Here is a 21,362-nt window from a genome sequence, read left to right as displayed (position 1 = left end):
GAATCTTCTGACCAAGTTTCATGAGGATTGGACAATAAATGTGGCCTCTCTAGTGTTAACAAGATTTTGCTATAGCCATATAAGGAAAAATGCCCCGCCCCTTGGCAGCCATGTTTTTCAAGCAAACGTAACCATTTTTGAACTAATCTAAGATATTATTGAGACCAATCTTCTGACCAAATTTCATGAAGATTGGACAATAAATGTGGCCTCTAGAGAGTGAACAAGGCAAATGTTGACGTCGCACAACGCACGACGGACAACGGACAAAAGGCGATCACAAAAGCTCACCATGAGCACATTGTGCTCAGGTGAGCTAAAAAAGAAACATAATTTGATTGTGCAAAGTACACCCTCATTTTGTCAGTTGTAAATTGTATCATCATAGGCATTGTCATGGTCATAATGAGCAAAATCATCATCATTATAATCATCATCAAATTCACTATCCTTAGTTCTTAATCGTCGTCATCATCATCACTATCATATATTAACATCAGCATTATCAGAAGCATTTTTGTCATCACTAAATTATCAATATAACAATACCCATTCGCTTTTATAGGTGACTTACTATGCTCCAGAAAATGAGCTAAGCCCTGTATGTCATCTGGATCTGAGAAACTTCCCACACCCACACACAAGGCTGCAGCGGACTAAAAATAAAAATAGTTCTGGTTTGGAACACTTTTGACCAGGTAACACACTTTTCTGTTAGTCTTGATACAATTAAATAACAGGACACAGGCTTTTTCCGCCCCATGCCACGGGTCCGAAATTCGGCCCCATTCCCAATGCAAATCTGGTAGTTTTTTTCCCAATTGAAAAAAAAAATTCCCAATTCCAAAAAAAAAAAAAAAAAAAATTTTTTTTTTTTTTTTACCTTAAAATATATAAGTTAACCTGATCCGGTGTAGAAAATAGAAAGTGTTGCATAATTTAAGAATCTGTTGCCTTGAATTTGTTTTAAAGACTGTAAAATATGTTATTATTATTTAAGACTTTCCTTATTTTCCTCAAAATCCGGCGCTTCGCACGATTTTTTTCACCTCAAAAAAGGCCAGGCCTTTTCCCCAAATTCAGATTAAAAAACCTGCAGTTATCTCACATGTTCATAATACTTTGTAAAATTTTAATAATAAGTTATCAAAATAGTCGTTATTTACCAGTTAACGGCTTCTTTGAAATATAAGAAACACTATTTACATGCCATAATTTTTCCCAATTGAGCCAATTTTGCAAATAATTTTTTTCCCAAAATGGGGGTTTTCACGACGCGAAATTCCCAAAATTCCAGTGTGGCGTTTTCCCAAAATTGAGCGGAAAAAGCCTGGGACACTAGCTTGATAATCATGTCCATATTAATTATCCCGTATAAAAAAACTATTCAATTGCGTGATTCTACACACAAGCTATATAAACAAATCTTATTCTCCACTCATAATATCAGGTTTTGATTGTATTGATATAAATTATTTCAAGATATCGCTTTATAATGTGTCATATTTAACCCTTTCTCACTCAGAGGCAAAGTGAAAATGGCTATGTGCAAACAGCATAAAACCAGAATCTGCAAGTAACTCGCAGTTTTATTTCCTTTTTCTGCTCAGCCGTGTCTAAGGGTTGAAAATTAAGCCGTTAAAACTTGAATCTAGTAAGAAAAGACAGTAATTCAATTTAACTTTCTAAGGGACTACAAATACGTGAAAATACGTATCTAAGTTGAAAAGGGTTAAGGACAATAAGAATTAATAGCCTCTTAGGATACTCTATAAAATTTATAATATCAAATCATATTTAATATCATGTATATGGGTCGTGCTCTATGAAAAGGGGGTTTAATGCATGTGCGTAAAGTGTCATCCCAGATTAGCCAGTGCAGTCCGCACAGTCTAATCAGGGACGACACTTTCTGCTTTGATGATATTTTTCGTTTCAAGTTAGTTTCTTCTTAGCAAAATCAAGTTTAGACGCAAAGTGTCATCTCTGATTAACATGTGTAAATTGCGCAGGTTAATCTAGGACGACGCGACATTTTAAGCACATGCATTAAACCCCTTTTTCACAAAGCATGGCCCATATAACAAGACAGACTACCTCATATTACATGTATTGCAAATGTGGGTAAAAAATAAATCAAAGTACCGACAGTACTGGTGTGACGATGCTTTTGAAGAGGATGGATATAAAAGCATCAATTTAAATTGATCTACATCATCACAATTGTGTATGTTGGTACGGAAAAAAATTTTGGTACGAAAATTTTGGGAACGAAAAAATTATGCCAAAAAAAAATTTGGTTAAAAAAAAAATTAGAGTACGAAAAAAAATTGGGTACGAAAAAAAATTTGGACACAAAAAAAATTTTGGTAAGAAAAAAATTTGGGAATGCAAACAAAACTGGGTACGAAAAAAAAATGGGTACGAAAAATTATTGGTAGGGAAAAAAAATTGGGGAACGAGGACGTAGTACCCCTGGGGAACTTGACCCACAATCGCACATTCTTGGCCCTTAAAAAAAAAAAAAATCCGTCAAACATTGGATAAGTACCTCGAAGGCAATAGTATGAATACACATTTATGGCGTACCATTTGGGTCGAAAGTCAACAAGACCTAGTAGGTAAAAAGAGAAATGTACTTTGACGTACAATATGTACGTCGAAGTACATTTTTTGTACTTCGACGTACAAAATTGTAATTTGACGTTCAGTCTTTACTGACCCTTGAGTGTAAGCCAATCAGAAGACGCCTAACATCTCTTGCTTTTAGAGATATTTTACATTGAAAATTATTATTATTATTATTTATACCAAATTATGCGACTATCGACTGCTAACTAATAGATATTGAGCGTATTTATTGAACATTATTATTATTATTTATACCAAATTATGCGACTATCGACCGCTAACTCATAGATATTGTGCGTATTTATTGACCTAGGTGTTGGAATTAATCCTGACTTATGCAAATAATGGTTAACACAAAATACAACCAAACTAGAGAGGTTATTATACATTTTTAATCCCATAATCGTTTGGTAACTGTTTGGTTACCGTTGGGAATTTCCTACACTGTAATGCGCTGGACTGTGATATTCCGCCCCGCGTGGTTAATAAATACTCATGATATGCTTGATAATTTTATTTTAAAAAAAGGTAACCTTGAATCTTCTTCAAATGGGTATATAATCTATTTCAATGCATTAAATACTCGAAACTTCTTTGTAAATTTTTTTTTTTTCAATTTTGATATTTTCATTTATTTTGTCCTCAATTAAAAAAAGAGATTTTAAACATTTATTATAAATAAATCTGAAGGAAAAGCGGCTCATGAGACAAGTGTTTTGATCGGCTGTTAAGAAAATGTGTATGTCAACGTACAAACATGTGCGTTGAAGTACAAATTGTACTTCGACATACAAATTTATACTTCGAAGTGTATTTCATTTTGTACGTCGAAGTACAATTTTTGTACTTCGACATACATATTGTACGTCAAAGTACATTTCTCTTGTCACCAAGTAGGTCTTGTTGACTTTCGACCCAAATGGTACGCCATACACATTTTGTAAGTGGTAATGCAGTCCTATCTATGCACGTCAAAATGTAAGCGAAATATGTAAACAAAGTGGTAGCCTGTCAGGAATGTTTGAATTAATGAAGAAAATCTTGTTTTAAAGAAATGTACAGAAAATATGATAAATAAGCAATAGCGATATTTTTCTCAGCCACATAATTGTTGATAGTTTGATATCACAAAATGAAAGTGAAAGTAGAACAGTCAAAAATGACAACCTGTCAATGTGTTGTTTTTGCTGGCACGAGAGGGCGATTACACTCAATGTGTTCACATTTTTTACCATAGGCTTTGCCAATGACCTTTATAGTATGGTAGGCTTTGTTATTATTTATTGCTATCATGTAACTGCATGATTGTGCATATGTTTACAATACACAAAGCATAAATAATGATATAAATATACTGATTGAGCTTATAATAATCTGATAACTATAGCCAGATCAATTAAGTACATAAAATACAATTTTTTGTCCTGATTTCATGAAGACTTGAGATATTTATGCACATAGATATGGGTTGATCCACAAATGAAAAGTATTTTTGATCTGTGTTCGGTGTAGGCTCTTTTTCCATGACTGTGAAAGTTAAATTTTCATGTGAAAAGGATGTCATTTTTTTTCTGAAGTATTTCATTCAACCATTGAATAAAATTAACTGTTCTGCATATAATTTGTCATTTTGATAGGTGTTTGTTAGGTGACAGGGCTCACGCTGGTCTCAAATTTTAGGGAGAAGTGACTTCTCCCTGGATATTGATTTAGGGAGAAGTGATGAGACTTTAAGGAGAAGTTGAGAGACTCGGACACAAGGGTTTGCATGTAGGGCGTTACAACACAAATATATGTGTATCACATTATTGAAGTATACCACTGTAGTACACATAATTATATTTATTTTGTGTATCTTAATTTTTCCAGCAGTTCTAATTAACCAAGTAATATTGGACACGACAGATAAATAACTAAAATTTTACTAGCTCTATATTCAATCCATTTTGATGTAAATATCATATTATACAGACTAAAGTATTTCAAAGATAATATGTTTATGAAGCAGTAGATAACATAAGCTTAGTAAAAACTGTCAGACCTGATAAATATTTATGTTTGAAATATGACATTTAACATATGCTTTCTTAATAATTATTTGTTATTTTTTATAGTCTTTCCAATTGCAATTTCATGTGAATACATTTCGAAATATGATAAACCACACCGTCCGCATCACCCCATCTGTATTCTTCATTCTATTTCTACTTTAAAGAACTTCGAAATTAAATTGTAATCAACGAAAAATAATGTATTCGAAAACGACAGTCCGAAAAATTGTATGCGTTATGCACATGAAACAAAATGTGCATATCGTTTGACAACAAAAAAATGAAAACCAGTGACCTAGCAAATACGTAATTAATATACAATTTTAATGACATATTGCTTTACAATAGCATAGTTTGTGGGTAAATAACAGCTTAATTATCACCTTTTAATTTCAAACGATAATCGGCAGAAAGGTGTAACATCATCGACATAGATCTAAGTATTTAATTATCATCCTTTTGTTAATTCAGATCGATAGTCGGTAGAAAGGTGTAAAGTGATCAACTTAGAAATAATTTATTTATTATAAGGCTTTTATTTGTTTATCTTTAAATACGACGTTTGCCATCAGCCGCTATAGTGTTTGCAGACGACAATATCAACTGTGTATTTCCAAGTATACAGTGTCTGCGCATGAATTACCCAATATTATGTGTGAGCGAATTCAATGTTGATTGGATAGCTACCACGTGACTTGCAAGGCTGACTTGACCAATATCGATTGCGGATTAGATAAGTTCGGAGGTTGGGAGAATTGGGGCGGGGTTAACCTCAAATTACCTGTCGCTCAGTTTAGACACACTCTGACAGCGACAGTGTGTATTGGAAAATTGGATCAGACCTTGACCTTCACATCGCGAAAACCGGATGTAAACAAATTCCGATAAGAGCGAGACTGGAAGTCGCTTTTTATCTACAATTTCTTAAAAGGCGACGTTTGGCGTAAGAAAGCGACTTAGTCGCTCACGTCGCCCCCTAGCGCGAGCGCTGGTTGATCAACCGGAGATGACCAGGGTGCCAGAGGAAAGGGATAAACATTTGAGATCTGGTCATGCAGGGCTTCATATAAAAGTGGTTAAATGGTATACATTTTATATCTGGCCAGTGCTCAAGAGAAAATGTGTACATTTCAGAAAATTTTACCATTTAAAAATGTTTAAATACCGCTTGACTAAGGCTCTTAATTCATCTTGCATGAACACTTGTACTATATCTTTTTAACACTAAAAAATAATATTTAATGTACAAATTTAATCTACCAATGTGTACAGATACTACATAACATATATTTGACTGTATTGAATGTAGGAACTAGCTAATTAAAATATCCATTAGAAAAAAAAGATCAGGGTGTGAAATATTCATTGCCTGAAGCTCTGACGCTGGAGCTATGTTTATATATCTTTAAACACACTGATTAAAAAAGTAAAATAATACAATGATACAACAGAGGGAAAATCATCACCTCTAAACAACATGATACATAATTATGTATAATATTTTTGGATCTGGATCTGGATTGGTACACAGCAGGACCTTTCGGTATGCGTGCTGCGGGAGAGAGATGGGAGTGACTTACATTTTGGATTTAATTTAATCACTGAAATTCATCACTGAAGCTACAGTATGATCTCATTTGATAAAGATGTACATGATTGTATCAAGCAACATATAAATGTCTCTTTTACTGTGACACAGTTCATTTGACTTTAAAATGATATCAAATAATAAAATAGAAAGAAGAAATAATACAAACCAGTAATTTAAGTAAAGACTTTGTACAGTCAGTCAACCAGTTTAGAATAACCCCCCAAAAAAGATTTATTCTTTTGACCACAACAATTTCTTTCGGGATTAATGTCGATTTGAGAAGATGTAAAAATAAAGGGAAACATTTATTTTGTATGATAGCAGGTTAGGCAAGACAGCATATGCAGTTTTTTGTCAAAAATAGTCAATTTAAGTTCACTATTCGGAAAATTATGAATAATCATTCAACTTACAGAATTAGTATTTCAAAACATTGTCATGTCATTTGTTCTTAATCAGCAAAAAGTTTATTTGAAAATAATAAAGCCTTCTATATCCATATGCACATTTCAAAACATAACTCATTAAATCAGTTCCGGTTAACTTTTTGCTGCATTTATCTCCCCTGTAAGCATAATACAAAAGCTTTCTTGCTAAAACTTTGTTCATTTATTCCTTTACATAATGTATACCGTAGACACTTATCATTTTGTTTTTATTGGGGCATTGTGGAATATTAAATACAAATTAATCGGAATAGCTGATTATCCAGAACTGGTTGACAAACTGTAATCAATGTTTTCAGGACAGCTAAGTGATCAGCAAATCCCATGTGATATGTTGATATCGGGTATCACAGTCATTCAATAAGTCGCAAAATGCTCGAATACAATTTACAAAGCACAATGTGACTTAAATTGATAACTAACAAGATGCGTTTGTGAAACACAATGTCCCCCTATATGACGTTTGACCTTGAAGGATGACTTTGACCTTGACCCTTCACCACTCAAAATGTGCAGCTCCATGAGATACACATGCATTTCAAATATAAAATTGCTAGCTTCAATATTGCAGAAGTGACATGACATGAGCAATTTTGACCCATATATTTGACCTTGAAGGATGACCTTGACCTTTCACCACTCAAAATGTGCAGCTCCATGAGATACACATGCATGCCAAATATCAAGTTGCTATCTTCAATATCGCAAAAGTATTCATAAAATAAGCGATTTGGGCCACATATATTTGACCTCTGACTTTGAAGGATGATCTAGACCTTTCACCACTCAAATTGTGCAGCTCCATGAGATACACATGCATGCCAAATATCAAGATGCTATCTTCAACATTTCAAAAGTATTCATAAAATAAGCAATTAGGCCACATATATTTGAACTCTGACCTTGAAGGATGACCTTGACCTTTCACCACTCAAAATGTGCAGCTCCATGAGATACACATGCATGCCAAATATCAAGTTGCTATCTTCAATATTGCAAAAGTATTCATAAAATGAGCGATTTTGGCCACATATATTTGACCTCTGACCTTGAAGGATGACCTTGACCTTGACCTTTCACCACTCAAAATGTGCAGCTCCATGAGATACACATGCATGCCAAATATCAAGTTGCTATATTAAATATAGCAAAAGTTATTGCAAAATGTTAAAGTTGGCGCAAACCAACCAACCAACAGACCAACCAACCAACAGACAGGGCAAAAACTAAATGTCCCCCACTACTATAGTGGGGGACATAAAAATACCAGTTTTGCCGCGTCAAGCTGTCAAGATCCAGAAAGTCCTGCATTCACATCGAATATTTCCTTTGAATTCAATCCATTGTTGACATTAGCGGAGATTTAGTTAATAAATAACTCATACATCCTAAATGACAGTTTCTAAATAGCCAAACATGCAGATGTATGCTGTAAGAAAGTTTTGATACGAATGTGAACATTCTCTCATGGGCGCGGCAATTGTTGTATGTTGAGGCATGAACGACAACTCTGCTGGAGAATGTTATCAATGCTAATCAGCGAGATATGCCGATTAGAAAAATCGAGTTATCTCAATCAGACTGGCTCGGTCTTTTACATAGCTCGCCATTGTGAATTATTTTTTCATGGTATGATAACTTAGACGAGCTGCTGAAGAAGCATCATCAAAAATTATTGCGCCAGTATAAAGTTAGACCAGCAGAGTCATCGGAATAGTACTCCGGAACTTTCTAACCTTCTACAAAATACTCCATTTTTCCTTAGTTTTTGCCTGGTCACTGATGCTAACCACTAAAAACATTTCTTCCGTTATAACATTGATGATAGAATATGGAGGGTACTCACGTTAGATACATTTTTAACACAGCTTCTTACTGACCCCACATTGTGTGATACACGGTGTAAATTTATACTGGGCATGAGATATTCTCTTGCAAAATATTATTAACTGACCTTGGATCATACAGTACAAGATAGTCATGTAACTGATGAATTGAGTCGAGATCAGAAAAAAACTGGGTTAAATTCAAGTGCAGTATGCACAGGCTAATATATGACAATACATTCCCCCTATAAAGGATTTTTGTTAAGAAGAGTTTTTCCAGGAGGCAGTAATATCAAACCAGGCTGAATCTTGCTCAATAAAGCATGCACCATTTTCTCTGCATCATTCACAAAGCTGTATATTCAAAATAAAGATTGGTTGTCAATATTTGTTGATAAAAAATCCCAATATGGTTCATTTTGTTAATAAAAAATTCCCAAATTTGTCACTTTATGGATGTAAAAAATCCCAATTCGACCAGACTCTATTTCCTAAAATGGTTAGGAAATCTCCTGGTGCATTTTTTTTTACTTAGCCTATTCTCACTAAAACTAGACATCTAGATACAACATCTGACCAAGTTTGGTGAAGATCGGATGAAAACAACTTGAATTAGAGAGCGGACACTTAATTTGTTTGTGGGGGTATAAAAATACTTTTGTTTAGAAGAGTTATCCCAGAAGGAGGCAGTAATATCAAACCAGGCTGAATGTTGCTGAATTAAGTATGTACCATTTTCTCTGCAGCCTTCTCATCTTCAGTTTCCATGTCATCCTCGTCTACATCACTTCCATCACTCTCTGATATATGCAAAATAATGTAAACAATGTTGAAAAATTAAGTACATCGCTGTTTCTCATTAATTTGGGAACATGACTTACATGAGTGAAATTGAGAATTTAATAGTTAATTTGTTTTAAAACCGGAAAAAAAGAGTATTGTTAGATTGTTTTATAATTGTTGATAAAACTCAAAAAATCATAACATTAATATATCAGTAAAAGGAATATTACAAAATAAAAACTATGTATTCTACATTTTACAGCTCACTTTTGCAACATCTAGTATCATACCATCAAATAGATTTGATGAAAAAATGCTTTTGGCTTTGGAAATATTTATAATAAAAAAACACAACAGCCAAACAATCAGACAAAAATGACATGGTATGCAAATATTTGTTTTACTTATATAAAACATAATAATACACAAACTTCCCCACTATAATTTAATGGTTAGAAAGTACAAAATATTTTCATAGAAAGTGTGTCCCTTATTTGGTAATGTATTCCCAAAACGCTTGCATACCCATCCATTACTGCTGTTCTGGTTTTATGATGTTTGCACATAGCCATTTTCACTTTGCTTCTGAGTGGAAAAGGGTTAATACATGAGCCTCTCTCAGGTAACATTTATTTAAATGCATGTGTGTAAAGTGTTTCCCAGATTAGCCTGTGCGGTCTGCATGTGTGTAAAGTGTTGTCCCAGATTAGCCTGTGCGGTCTGCATGTGTGTAAAGTGTTTCCCAGATTAGCCTGTGCAGTCTGCATGTGTGTAAAGTGTTGTCCCAGATTAGCCTGTGCGGTCTGCATGTGTGTAAAGTGTTTCCCAGATTAGCCTGTGCAGTCTGCATGTGTGTAAAGTGTTTCCCAGATTAGCCTGTGCGGTCTGCATGTGTGTAAAGTGTTGTCCCAGATTAGCCTGTGCGGTCTGCATGTGTGTAAAGTGTTTCCCAGATTAGCCTGTGCGGTCTGCATGTGTGTTAAGTGTTGTCCCAGATTAGCCTGTGCGGTCTGCATGTGTGTAAAGTGTTGTCCCAGATTAGCCTGTGCGGTCTGCATGTGTGTAAAGTGTTTCCCAGATTAGCCTGTGCGGTCTGCATGTGTGTAAAGTGTTTCCCAGATTAGCCTGTGCGGTCTGCATGTGTGTAAAGTGTTTCCCAGATTAGCCTGTGCAGTCTGCATGTGTGTAAAGTGTTTCCCAGATTAGCCTGTGCGGTCTGCATGTGTGTAAAGTGTTGTCCCAGATTAGCCTGTGCGGTCTGCATGTGTGTAAAGTGTTTCCCAGATTAGCCTGTGCGGTCTGCATGTGTGTAAAGTGTTTCCCAGATTAGCCTGTGCGGTCTGCACAGGCTTTTTGGTGAGGACACTTTCCTTCTTCACTGGATTTTTAGAAAAATTCCTTTACAACAAAAATACCTTAACAAGGGAAAGTGTTGTCCCTGATTAATCTGTGCAGATTGCACAGGCTAATCTGGGAGGACACCTTATGAACATGCATTTAACAAAGTTTTCCCAAGTGAGTCTCAAATACAAGAATAGATTCACGACCAGACCTGAGGCAGACGTCGACATTGACTCAGTTTTGGATTCAGGTCCATCTTCTGTCGGGGGTTCTTCTTCCCCATCTAGGTCAGATATCAACAGCGTCCTCAGGCCATTCTCCAGTACGATGAACCTAGAAATTGACAGATTGAATTTTAGATGAAACATTTTTCAGTCAGTTTTCAAAACAATCTGTATTAATTTTCATACTCCAAAAATATTTTACAGCTGAGGCGTGACATTTTTTCCAGCTCAGTTGTTGACATATATCTGATTGTGTTTTTTCCAATGATGTTTATATTTTCTAAGACTCTACAACTTAAAAACAAACATTTTAAGCCAAAAGCGACTGTAGCATTATAGAACAGAATATAAAGTTTATTTATCACTAAAGTACATTATGCTTATTAAAAAGAAACATACACAAGGGGATTTCCTAGCCATTTTGGGAAAAGGAGTCTGGTCGAATTGGAATTTTTAAAATTAATAAAGTGGCAAATTTGGGAATTTTCTATCGACAAAATGGACCATATAGAGATTTTTTATCAACAAATATTGACAACAAATCTTTATTTTGAATAAAAAGCATTGTTTAAACTTCCATTGACAGTCTGTTCACAGAGAATTTCCACCAAGGCATTAATTATGTTGTGGTTAATTTATTGATCACCAAGCTGTGTGATATGTGATGATTTCAAGAACAAGGATCAATTCAATATTATCCTGACACATAGAATAGCCAGCACCCCGAACAACCCTGATCTTTTTCACATAATACTTGCTTAGATCTTCTTGAATGCTTTGAGCTTTTATGAGTACATATTATAATGTACAGCCCAAAGTTCTTCCTGATAACAGCATTTTTAATGTAAAAAAATTATGTCTATAAAATTGAGTTAAATTAACCTTAAATACATTGTAACCAAAATAATGCATCTACAGTCAATCTTGTCAATGCGACCACTTGTATTAAGCGACCTTTGTCTTATGCGACCATTTTGAAATCCCACGGAGCTTTTTGGCTATATAATGATATTGTATTAAGCCATTTTTGTCTTACGCAACCAGCGACCGCTGATTTTTGTGTATTTTGATCTCCGAATCTTGAATTAAGCGACCACTAGGAGGTAAAAGTGGTTAATCTATTTATCTTTCAGGGACAAATCCGTGTTAATTGTTTATCTAAGCCGATAAGATGTACTGTTACACCTCTGCTTTGTTTTCACACCAACCAATTTAATTATGCTTTGTCTCGTTGACCGGTTCTGACCAGTATTGTTGTAGACTGCGTATCAATTTATTGAGTTGAATAATAGAGGAACGTATTACGCACAGTCAACAGCTTAAATAGTTTACTATGTGGAACGTTAAAAGACAATGCCGATTTTTTTCGAGTATAGATAACAGGTGCAGAAACAATGCACTGTACGCAACAAACATTTCCTGAGAAGTGCGGAAAATAAACTATTAATCGGCAACATCTGTCAAAATCCGTACATTATCAATTTGTAATTATGCTAATTAGTAGATATTTGTTAGCCAATCGCATTGTTATTTACTTAATAAATTTTCCAATCAGGCCTGTTTGTTTTCAATTGACGTGTTTTAATTTTTTCGGCTCATTATGTATCATAATCGAGTCAGATTTCCTTAAGCGTACATGCAGAAATTAAAATGTCAAAACGAAAAGTGTTAATGTTGAACGAGAAAATTCTGGTTTTGGAATTGTCAAAGAGTAAAAGTGCACGTAAAATCGCAGATGAGTTTGAGTAAAACTCAAATTCAGAACATTCTTAAGCGTAAAGCTGAGGTGCTTGAAGACGTGGAAAATAATGTGTCAGGTGAAAAAAACGCTAACAATATTTCCTTGTCTATGTTGTTTTTGCAAATAAATATGTACACACAATTCATTTATAATAAATGATAATTTATAAAAAGTGAAAATATAAAACACATTATAAGTAAAATATTGTTTATGTATTGTGTTTATATTCATTTTATTATAAAAGTTAAAATCATTGTTGACAAAAGAGATTATCCTTCATATAGATTAAAATTGAGGGTAAGCATTCTTCCAGAATGGCCTTTTTTATTTAAAGACCATTTTATTAAGAGACCACTTTTGATTACTCCCTTGAGTGGTCTCTTAATACAAGATTGACTGTAGTGTACATCAATGTGGGTGTCATTTGTAAAGAAATACTGAACACAAAAACTTTATTTAAAACCCGTTATCAAACCAAAAGCCAAAGTTTTTAATTGACATTTAGATCCATCTTAAAGAGGGGATTCATAGCATATTTTCGAATTGGGAATACTCGGCTTTGTCAATTACAAAAACATACTCATATTGATTCATGAACCGTTCAAAACTTTTGATTAATATCATTATACGCAAGCACACCATATCAAATAAGTAGTTTAAATCTGCGCATTAGTAATATAATTATGATCTTTTGGTGTTTATTTTTGCCAGAAAATAGTTTTTGTTGCAAATGTTACTGATTAAAGTGCCACCTGGATTCCAGGTGTCGATTTTCCATGAAAAAAGCCTTTATCAGTTGCAACTCCCAGCAACCCGGATGGTAAATAGCTGAGAGTTGGATTATTGCAACTAAATACTTGCTGTCGTGTGCTGGCATGTTATGCTCGCAATGAATACATGACACTTTGCAATTGTAACAACTCAGTATATTCTCTGTATTAATGCTATGTTGCATATGTAAATTGGTGTTGATTCCCGATAAGCAAATATGGTTTTAATATGACATATGGCCCGAATCCCACATAAAATATTGTATGCCCAAATCGCCTGTTGATCCAGAATACTGTATAGTTTTATTTGCTTGCCATTTTAACTCTGTATAAGCTCTCCAGATTTTAGCTGTTTGACAAATGGTTTAAAACTGTTTACACTGTATTCACATGTTAAATCACACCAGGTTCAGAAAAAATTATAATTTTTAACTTTATCTCCCAATCTTTTATGATGGAGCCACGTGTTCCAAACAAGTCGCAGTGATTGATGGTTGAAATACTCGTCTCTACATGTTACACAACATAGTGTTTTTCCCAGGCCATTTTAGCGTGGCAAAAAGCCACGCCGCCCTCCCGGATCGCCACGCTGCCCTTTTCAAAGGCAAATTTCGCCACGCGCCCTTATCGATAACATCTTTATTGCCTTACGATCTAACTTGGTGCGCAAAATCAGCTTCCTTGATTGTCTGTGACGCTCCGACTGTGCTTGATTTACTCGAGAGACGTCAACGTCTAATCGACTATATTATTTGAGCAGATTTAATCTATTACAGTGCTCGATTTATAGGAAGACTGCTCCGAAGCTGTGAATTAGTCATGCGTGAATAACCCCGTGTCAGTATTAATCGATAATGCCAGAGGCTATGTTATACCAAGCGCACTTACTATGGAGACTTTTGATGAAAAACTCGATGTTATGCTCGTGGCAATTGTGCATTGCATGCATTATTCAGTTATATCAAAACATATATTTTTACGCATAATTACATTTAAAAACACAAACAAATTTATTCTTTATCGATTTCGTCTTTAAGAAAATTAGATCTAATTATTGGAATAATTACTGCGACGTATACTAATTTAAGGTAGTGCACCTCTAATGATTTCCCGCGATTTCTTCGAAGGTTGAAGAGCCTACTATTAGGTGCCGTAGCCTAGTGGTTAAGGCGATACTCTAGAAATCTTTTGGGATATTCCCGCGCAGGTTCGAATCCTGCCGACGACGTATACTTTTTTGCGACGCGTTTTATTTATTTTCTAACGTAATTTGATTTAATATGGCATATAAGCTATATTTATTGTTAAATATGTTGCAATTTTTATGCACATTTTTCAATTATTAAAATTAAAACAACGTTATGGCGAAATTGGGTGATTTACTGTTGAAAATACGAACCATGCATGTTGCATTTTTATTTTTATTTCAAAAAGTAAACGGTAAATCTGTCTAGTTCTTGGTATTTTTGCTGTATATAGTGTTTCTATAAAAACTAAGTTTAAAATATGACTTAAATGATACTATTTTGAATTTTATGACACTTTGTTTTTAACCGACCCAATTTTTACTTGGCTGAAATCACTTACATTTCATGGTGCTCTTCCATAGATAAAAAATTGTAAAAAATAAATGTCTGTAAAAGAATACTTATTTCATCTTGTTTAAACTTTAAACACCTTTACAGCATCTGTACACACCAACTGCATGCCCATATTTGGAAATTTGAATGAATTATGGAACTTTTATATACCCCAGGGGTGAAAATAAACTGGACAAAAGCCGAGCGTGGGGGTGGTTTTGAAAAAATCGGTATATTTTTTTAAAAAGCATGGAAAGCCTACCTACAAATTTGCATGTAGTTCAGTGAAATGATGCTGATTAAGAAAATAATTAATTAGATTATATTTGGATATGTGCCTATTAGAGGTGCACTACCTTAACAAAATGTGAATCGCGTATACGATTTAACATTGCCATGCGCACCTGTCGCTTACATCATTTGACATTTGAACAACATGGCGGACTATACAGAATTAAATTGCGACTCGGCAAAAATGGCAAATAACGTCGTAAACGATCGAATTAACGATGGAGATTATACATTAAGAAGGAGTTAATGAAATGTCTGTGATAATCAACGATGCATAAAAATGTTTTAGATAGCAACAACATTATGTATTTATTTGTAATCTACTTGGTGGATGTATGTCACGGAAACGAGTGTTTGCATATTGTTAGCGATCAATTTACTTGCAATGTTATTTTAAACATCTGGCAAAATTATTGTTAGAAAATGGGATAAGACAAACATGGTTTCATTTATATGTTAGTGGATCTGTGTATAATCAAAATCATATGCCTATATTGCTTTATTATGTTTGTGGTGCTGTACAGTTTATTGAAACAGCATGGAACTGTACATTGCAAGGTAAATATATTAATATAAATCATAGTCAGTTAAATACATCAATTACCATTTAATGTGCTTGTTTATATGTTATTTTTTCCACAACTGCTTCAGATGCGATTACATGTTGCCCCGTAATTAGGGTATTCAGGGAACGTTTTTGCCCTTTGTTGCCTAAACTGCGCGCTAAAATGCCCTTTTTGAAAGTAATGCGCCATGCCACTTTGCCCTCCTGGGAAAAACACTACAACACATCTGTACTCTAAATCTCTATCAACAAATGCTTGATTTAAATGAAAACAAACACTTTTTAAATACTTTTTCTTTTAAAATGGAAATAGTTATAATTGGCGATTGTGAAAAAACACTTTGGTTCTGTTTTCTTTGGAATCGGGTCCATTGTACAGCCAGGGCTCGCGCTGTCGTTCGCCACTTGAGCCATTTGCGAAAATATTGAGAATTTGGCTCAAGAAAAATCCGATTTGCGAAAATGCTTAAATCTCATAAAATTTCATTGAAAACAGCAGCCATTTTAACCCGAAACTGGTTTTCTATATTTTTCTCTTTGTTTCAATGAAAGTATTTGCAATTTGAACAGTGAACGAAAACCGGTCTGCACCTGTATCGAGACATCGCTTGACCTTATTATTGAAGTGCACATGGTAGCTGGCCAATCAAAACTGAGCTCGCTTACACATGAAATGACGTTGAATGAAACGTAAAAATGGGTGGAGCTTTGAATACACAGTTAATATTGTCGTCTGCAAACAAAATAGCGGCCGGTCGCAAATGTCGTATTATAATATTAAAAATGAAAATAAGCGTGACAATAAATAAATTATTTCCAAGCTGACTATCGATCTAAATTAAATAGAGGATATTTGTTGGATCCGGTGGATTATCGATTTTAATTCACGAGTGATCATAGAAAATAATATTTTCACGAGTGGCGCAGCCACGAGTGAAAATATATGTTTTCTATCATCACGAGTGAATTAAAGTCGATAATCCACCGAATCCAACAAATTTTCTTTTTATTTAATGCATTTTTCACAGTTTATATACATTGTTCAAGAGTTTAACTAACGAATTTTGCTGGGATAATGACGTCATTTCGTCAAAAAAATGACGTCATTTCACAGTAAACAATGAAAATTATCGATAATTCTCACTGATAATTTTCACTGTTTGAAACAGTGAAATTATCAGTTTTAATTCACTGATATTTCTCTATAAACCACCGGAAAGCATTAAATAAAGAGTGATAATTAAATAATTAGTTCTATGTAGTTGATGTTACAACTTTCTGCCGATTTTCGATTGAAATGAAAAGGTGTTAATTAATTAATTTGATCGTTTTACTCACACACTATGCAAACTAACAGCGGCGTACCGGTATTTTAATCAAAGGAAAACGTGAAAAATATGCGCGGTTTAATTGCAATTAAAGTTTAATTAAAGGTTGTTAGTATCCCCAGTGTCTACAGTGGATTGTGAACGAGGGTTCAGTAGGCAGAATGTAATCAAAACTGATCTAAGAAATTGTTTGACTGTAAAAAATTTGGAACATCTCATGAAAATCTCAATTGAAGGAAAAGACTGCAAAGATGTTGACTTTAAAGTGATCTACAAACTGTGGGCTGGTAAAAAACAGCGCAGAATAATAATGAAATAATAATGATACATGTCATGACTTTGTTCTCTGTATATAGCAGGATTTGTTTGCAATGCATTTTGTGAATGAAATGTATGCCCCCGGCCCCCCCTTAGATCTGGGTGGCTCAAAGATATTTTGGGCCAGCGCTAGCCCTGACAGCCTTTTTGAAATAGCAAGAAAAATCCCTGTACACGCAATAAGGCAAAAATAATCTCCAGTGTTTTTTGCACCATTTTGGGAATGGGGTTTGGTCTCTTTGGATTGGGAAATATCATGTTGTTTTGCCTTACATGTATATCAGGAAACTAATGTTGTAGGTTTTATGCTTACAAATACTTTAAAATTGATAATTAAAGTGATCTCAATATTATAATTTATTTTCCATTGTTCAACTTATAGATGTGGATTTGAAATTGAATGACATGCTAAGAGTTATTTAAGAAATATTTTTTTAGGGGAGCCTTCAGTTTGGGAATTTTTAGGTTCCATTTAGGAAAAATATTTACTTTATTCCATTGGGAATGTGTTCCCCTACCTGACCCAAATTTGAACGAAAAAACCCACATAATAATAAAAAAGAAAAATAATTAATAAGAATAGTAAGGCCAATTAAAAAATAAGTCCGTTTCTGGTCTCTTTGGGAAAAAAAACAGGGTCGGTAGTTAGGGATTTTTTAATTTTTTGGGGGAGGGCGGGGGGTACTAAAATGGAAGGCTACTAAAGCTTTTAATAAGAAATACATATATAATATATATATATATATGCTTTGTTTGCTTGATATTACATCTTATATGAACAAAATTGAAAAAAAAAAAATTTTTTTTTTGGCAACCAAATTAAATGTTGAGGGTCAGCACCGATTCGGGAGACACGGTCGGGAGACCCGAAACGGACCTTTTTTTTTGCCTAAATAGGAACATGTGAAAGTAATAACAAGAATACCAGTAATATTATATGCAATTTGTACTATTGAATCTTTGTAAGAATGCTTAGGTGATGTTACAAGGATTTAAAGCATCAACAAGCCCAACGAGCCTACCTGTAATTCCTCTTGTCATTCAGTGATTTGGTGACAGTTGGTGGAAAGTCTTCATTCATTGTTGAGAACCTTGTCTGTGTCCCCTGAAAGCAGGGAATGTGTGCCCTTGCTTTGAGCTTCTGTACAACTCTTGATGATCTTAGCAGTAACCTTGGCCAGACCATTAAGCAGCAAACTGCAAAATGTTTGAATCATATTAACTTAACTTTTACAAACAAATTTAGGTTCTTACAGCCACAGTATGAGAATGAAAACTATATTATGCTAAATGAGTCAAATACCCCAGAAATATGATAAGATTTCTCATGCCAAAAAAAGATCGGCACAAGAAATAAGCTTGAAACCTTGAAAAAGTTGTATTGTCAGACTGAAATAGGACTTTCCAGCGGACCATTAAAACAAAACGCTTTCTCTGAATTTAAGAATTAGTTGTACCCCTATGCCTACATATTTTCCAAATATTGTTGTGCTGTGCTTGTTTTAGCTCAAGAGATCTACTTTTAAGCTACAAACACCCAAAATAACAGCACATTGCATGGTTACTCCAATATTACTCAAGGTTGCAAGTCAATAACATGCCTTATAAATGGACCGATTTATAGGTTCAGTGCCCTTAGATGACCGTAATTGAGTTTAACTTTAGGTACAGTTAAATCTGGTAATCTTGCGCATCCGGTAATCTTGCGCACTTCGCATTTGCACATCTCGCAGACGACAAATGGTTTTCTTTAGCGTTGAACGATGGAATTTCACATTTTTAATAATTAACGGATTTAAAAGGTACGTATTCCATGCAAAATAAAATTCGATCATTACATTTAAACACGGTTGCGTCATCCCTATACATCGTAAACACTGGCCCACTCACGAACAATTAGAAATGAATCACAATTCCCTGCAGTCTTTAGCGTTTTCATACTTTAAATTAAGAATTCATAAATCCAACGTGTAATTTAGCATTCCATTGCACAATATCCGATCAGTTATGGTATTTTTGGCCATGAAAATATATCCCTCAGACCGACATGGTCATTTGTTTACCGTAGTCATTATTTCCTGCCATTCTGTCACACCAATTTGGTATGATCTCCGCATGCGCAATGGCCCAGTTTTGATAGTTTCTGTAAACTATGGAAGCATGATCGTGGCAAAATCAAACCCGTTATGCATAAACTTTTTTTTCATGCAAACCTGTACTTTTGTTTATCAATTGTACACTATTACTAGTGACTATATAATCTGTTGATTTGTAGTGAACAAAACTGCACTAGAAATCCACATTTAATTTCAATTGTTTTACAAACTGATTTTAAAAATATTTTTCTGGAATGTTTTTTTGTCAATAATTGGACACCATTTGTGTACAATTTTGCCTAAACGAGGTCATTACAGAAAGTGCGCAAGCTTACCGGACACTGTGATAAGTTTGAAAATGATGTGAGTCATGTTTGTTTTGAAATCAAATCGGACAGTTCTTCACTGCATTAATCAGATATTTTTGTGTTAATAAGCACATGAATTTATTATTTCCATAACAAATTTAGATATTATGTTGTCAATTTATAAAAGAACATGTTTTTAAACCAATAGACCCTTAACTGCGCAAGATTACCGGACAGCATCGTTAGTTAAACTCACGAAAACATATGCTACTTTAAAAATAAATAATGTATTACACGAGACGATCGTGTGACACTATTAATAGAATTAAAAATACTATAATTTTGAGTGAATACAATGTCTAAATACCATTTCGTCCCATTATTAATGTCATATTAGTTACAACAGTGTGTTACCATTTTTTCGTCAGCATGAGCATCTAGGTTAAGTAGACGATATTAAATCTTTCGTCCGTCAAGCGCTTGATTAAATGCAAGGTTACATTTCACCAAATGAAATTTCATGAATATATTGTCGTTGCTTTATATGTATATAAATTCAATTACAATGTTTAATAGCTTTCTTACATCTACATCATACGTCGGCGCAATCACACTTGATTATTACGCGACGGGTGGTGCTAGGTCAAGAGAAAGATATGAAATGATAGGATAGATAGACGCGATTTGATAGTTAAAACAGAGACGTAGTTATCTACGTCTCTGGTTAAAAGTATAGAGATAGAAAATGTTTAGCCAGCTTCGTTTTCACCAATTCAACCCAGACCTCTCCGGTAACAGTGGCCGCGGCCGGCACAGCAATGGGAATCACTAGGGGTTACTTAAAGCTTGGCACCTAACAGTGATTAAAAGGTGAGTGAGAAAAGCCCCTGCTTAATGGATACCAAGTTAGGGGCCTCTGCGACTGTCGCAGGGAGGTGCTTCCAAACGGATATCATATAGTACGTGGGAAAAATGAATTCTTGTGGTAGGATGTGGATGTAGACGGCTTGTGGTACTTCCTGTTGTGATCCTTATGGCGACTTGGGGCTTGTATAAGGTAATAGTTGGCTGGGTCATTGATGATCTTATACAGCATGGTGAGTTGCACTTTGGTCCATCGTGATTCAAGCGTCTCCCACCCCAAGTGCTCGATCATGGAGGATACGCTGCTGGTGTTGTGGTATCGGTTGGTCACATATCTAGCAGCCCTCCTCTGTACCATCTCAAGCTTGTATGCCATGTCCTTTGTAAAGGGGTTCCACACTGTGGAGAAATCCTCAAGGCCTTGCCGGACAAGAGAGCTGTACGCGGTGGTCTTAACTTTCTCATTGCTGACGCGCAGGTTGCCCTGGAGGAAGCCGAGTGTGCTGTTTCCCTTTTTTACTGTTATGTCCACATGGTGGTTCCATGAAAGGTTTTGGGACAAGGTCACACCCAGATACTTGGTAGTCGAGTCAGTCTCGAGGATGTGA

General features: G+C 34.8%; 1 protein-coding gene across 2 annotated transcripts in view; it reads right to left on the bottom strand.

Moving 5' to 3' along the window:
• LOC127833411 (nardilysin-like) overlaps positions 1–20,459 on the bottom strand; it is a 119,846-nt gene extending 99,387 nt beyond the window's left edge. The window contains exons 1-5 of one of the 2 annotated variants that reach the window (XM_052358640.1): positions 20,305–20,459; positions 18,509–18,683; positions 10,881–11,002; positions 9,278–9,345; positions 575–656 (exon numbers count right to left, since the gene is read on the bottom strand). In XM_052358640.1, coding sequence (XP_052214600.1) covers positions 575–656; positions 9,278–9,345; positions 10,881–11,002; positions 18,509–18,672 — 436 coding nt within the window. In that variant the 5' untranslated portion in view covers positions 18,673–18,683; positions 20,305–20,459. Of the gene's footprint in view, positions 1–574; positions 657–9,277; positions 9,346–10,880; positions 11,003–18,508; positions 18,684–20,257 lie in introns of both variants that reach the window. The other variant, XM_052358639.1, reaches the window with a different exon arrangement.
• Positions 20,460–21,362: the final 903 nt, after the last annotated feature.

The sequence above is a fragment of the Dreissena polymorpha genome, chromosome 6 (assembly GCF_020536995.1).
Source record: "Dreissena polymorpha isolate Duluth1 chromosome 6, UMN_Dpol_1.0, whole genome shotgun sequence".
In the NCBI taxonomy this organism is placed as follows: Eukaryota; Metazoa; Mollusca; class Bivalvia; order Myida; family Dreissenidae; genus Dreissena; species Dreissena polymorpha.
Note: the sequence above shows the minus strand (reverse complement) of the source record. Positions and strands in the feature narration are given on the sequence as shown.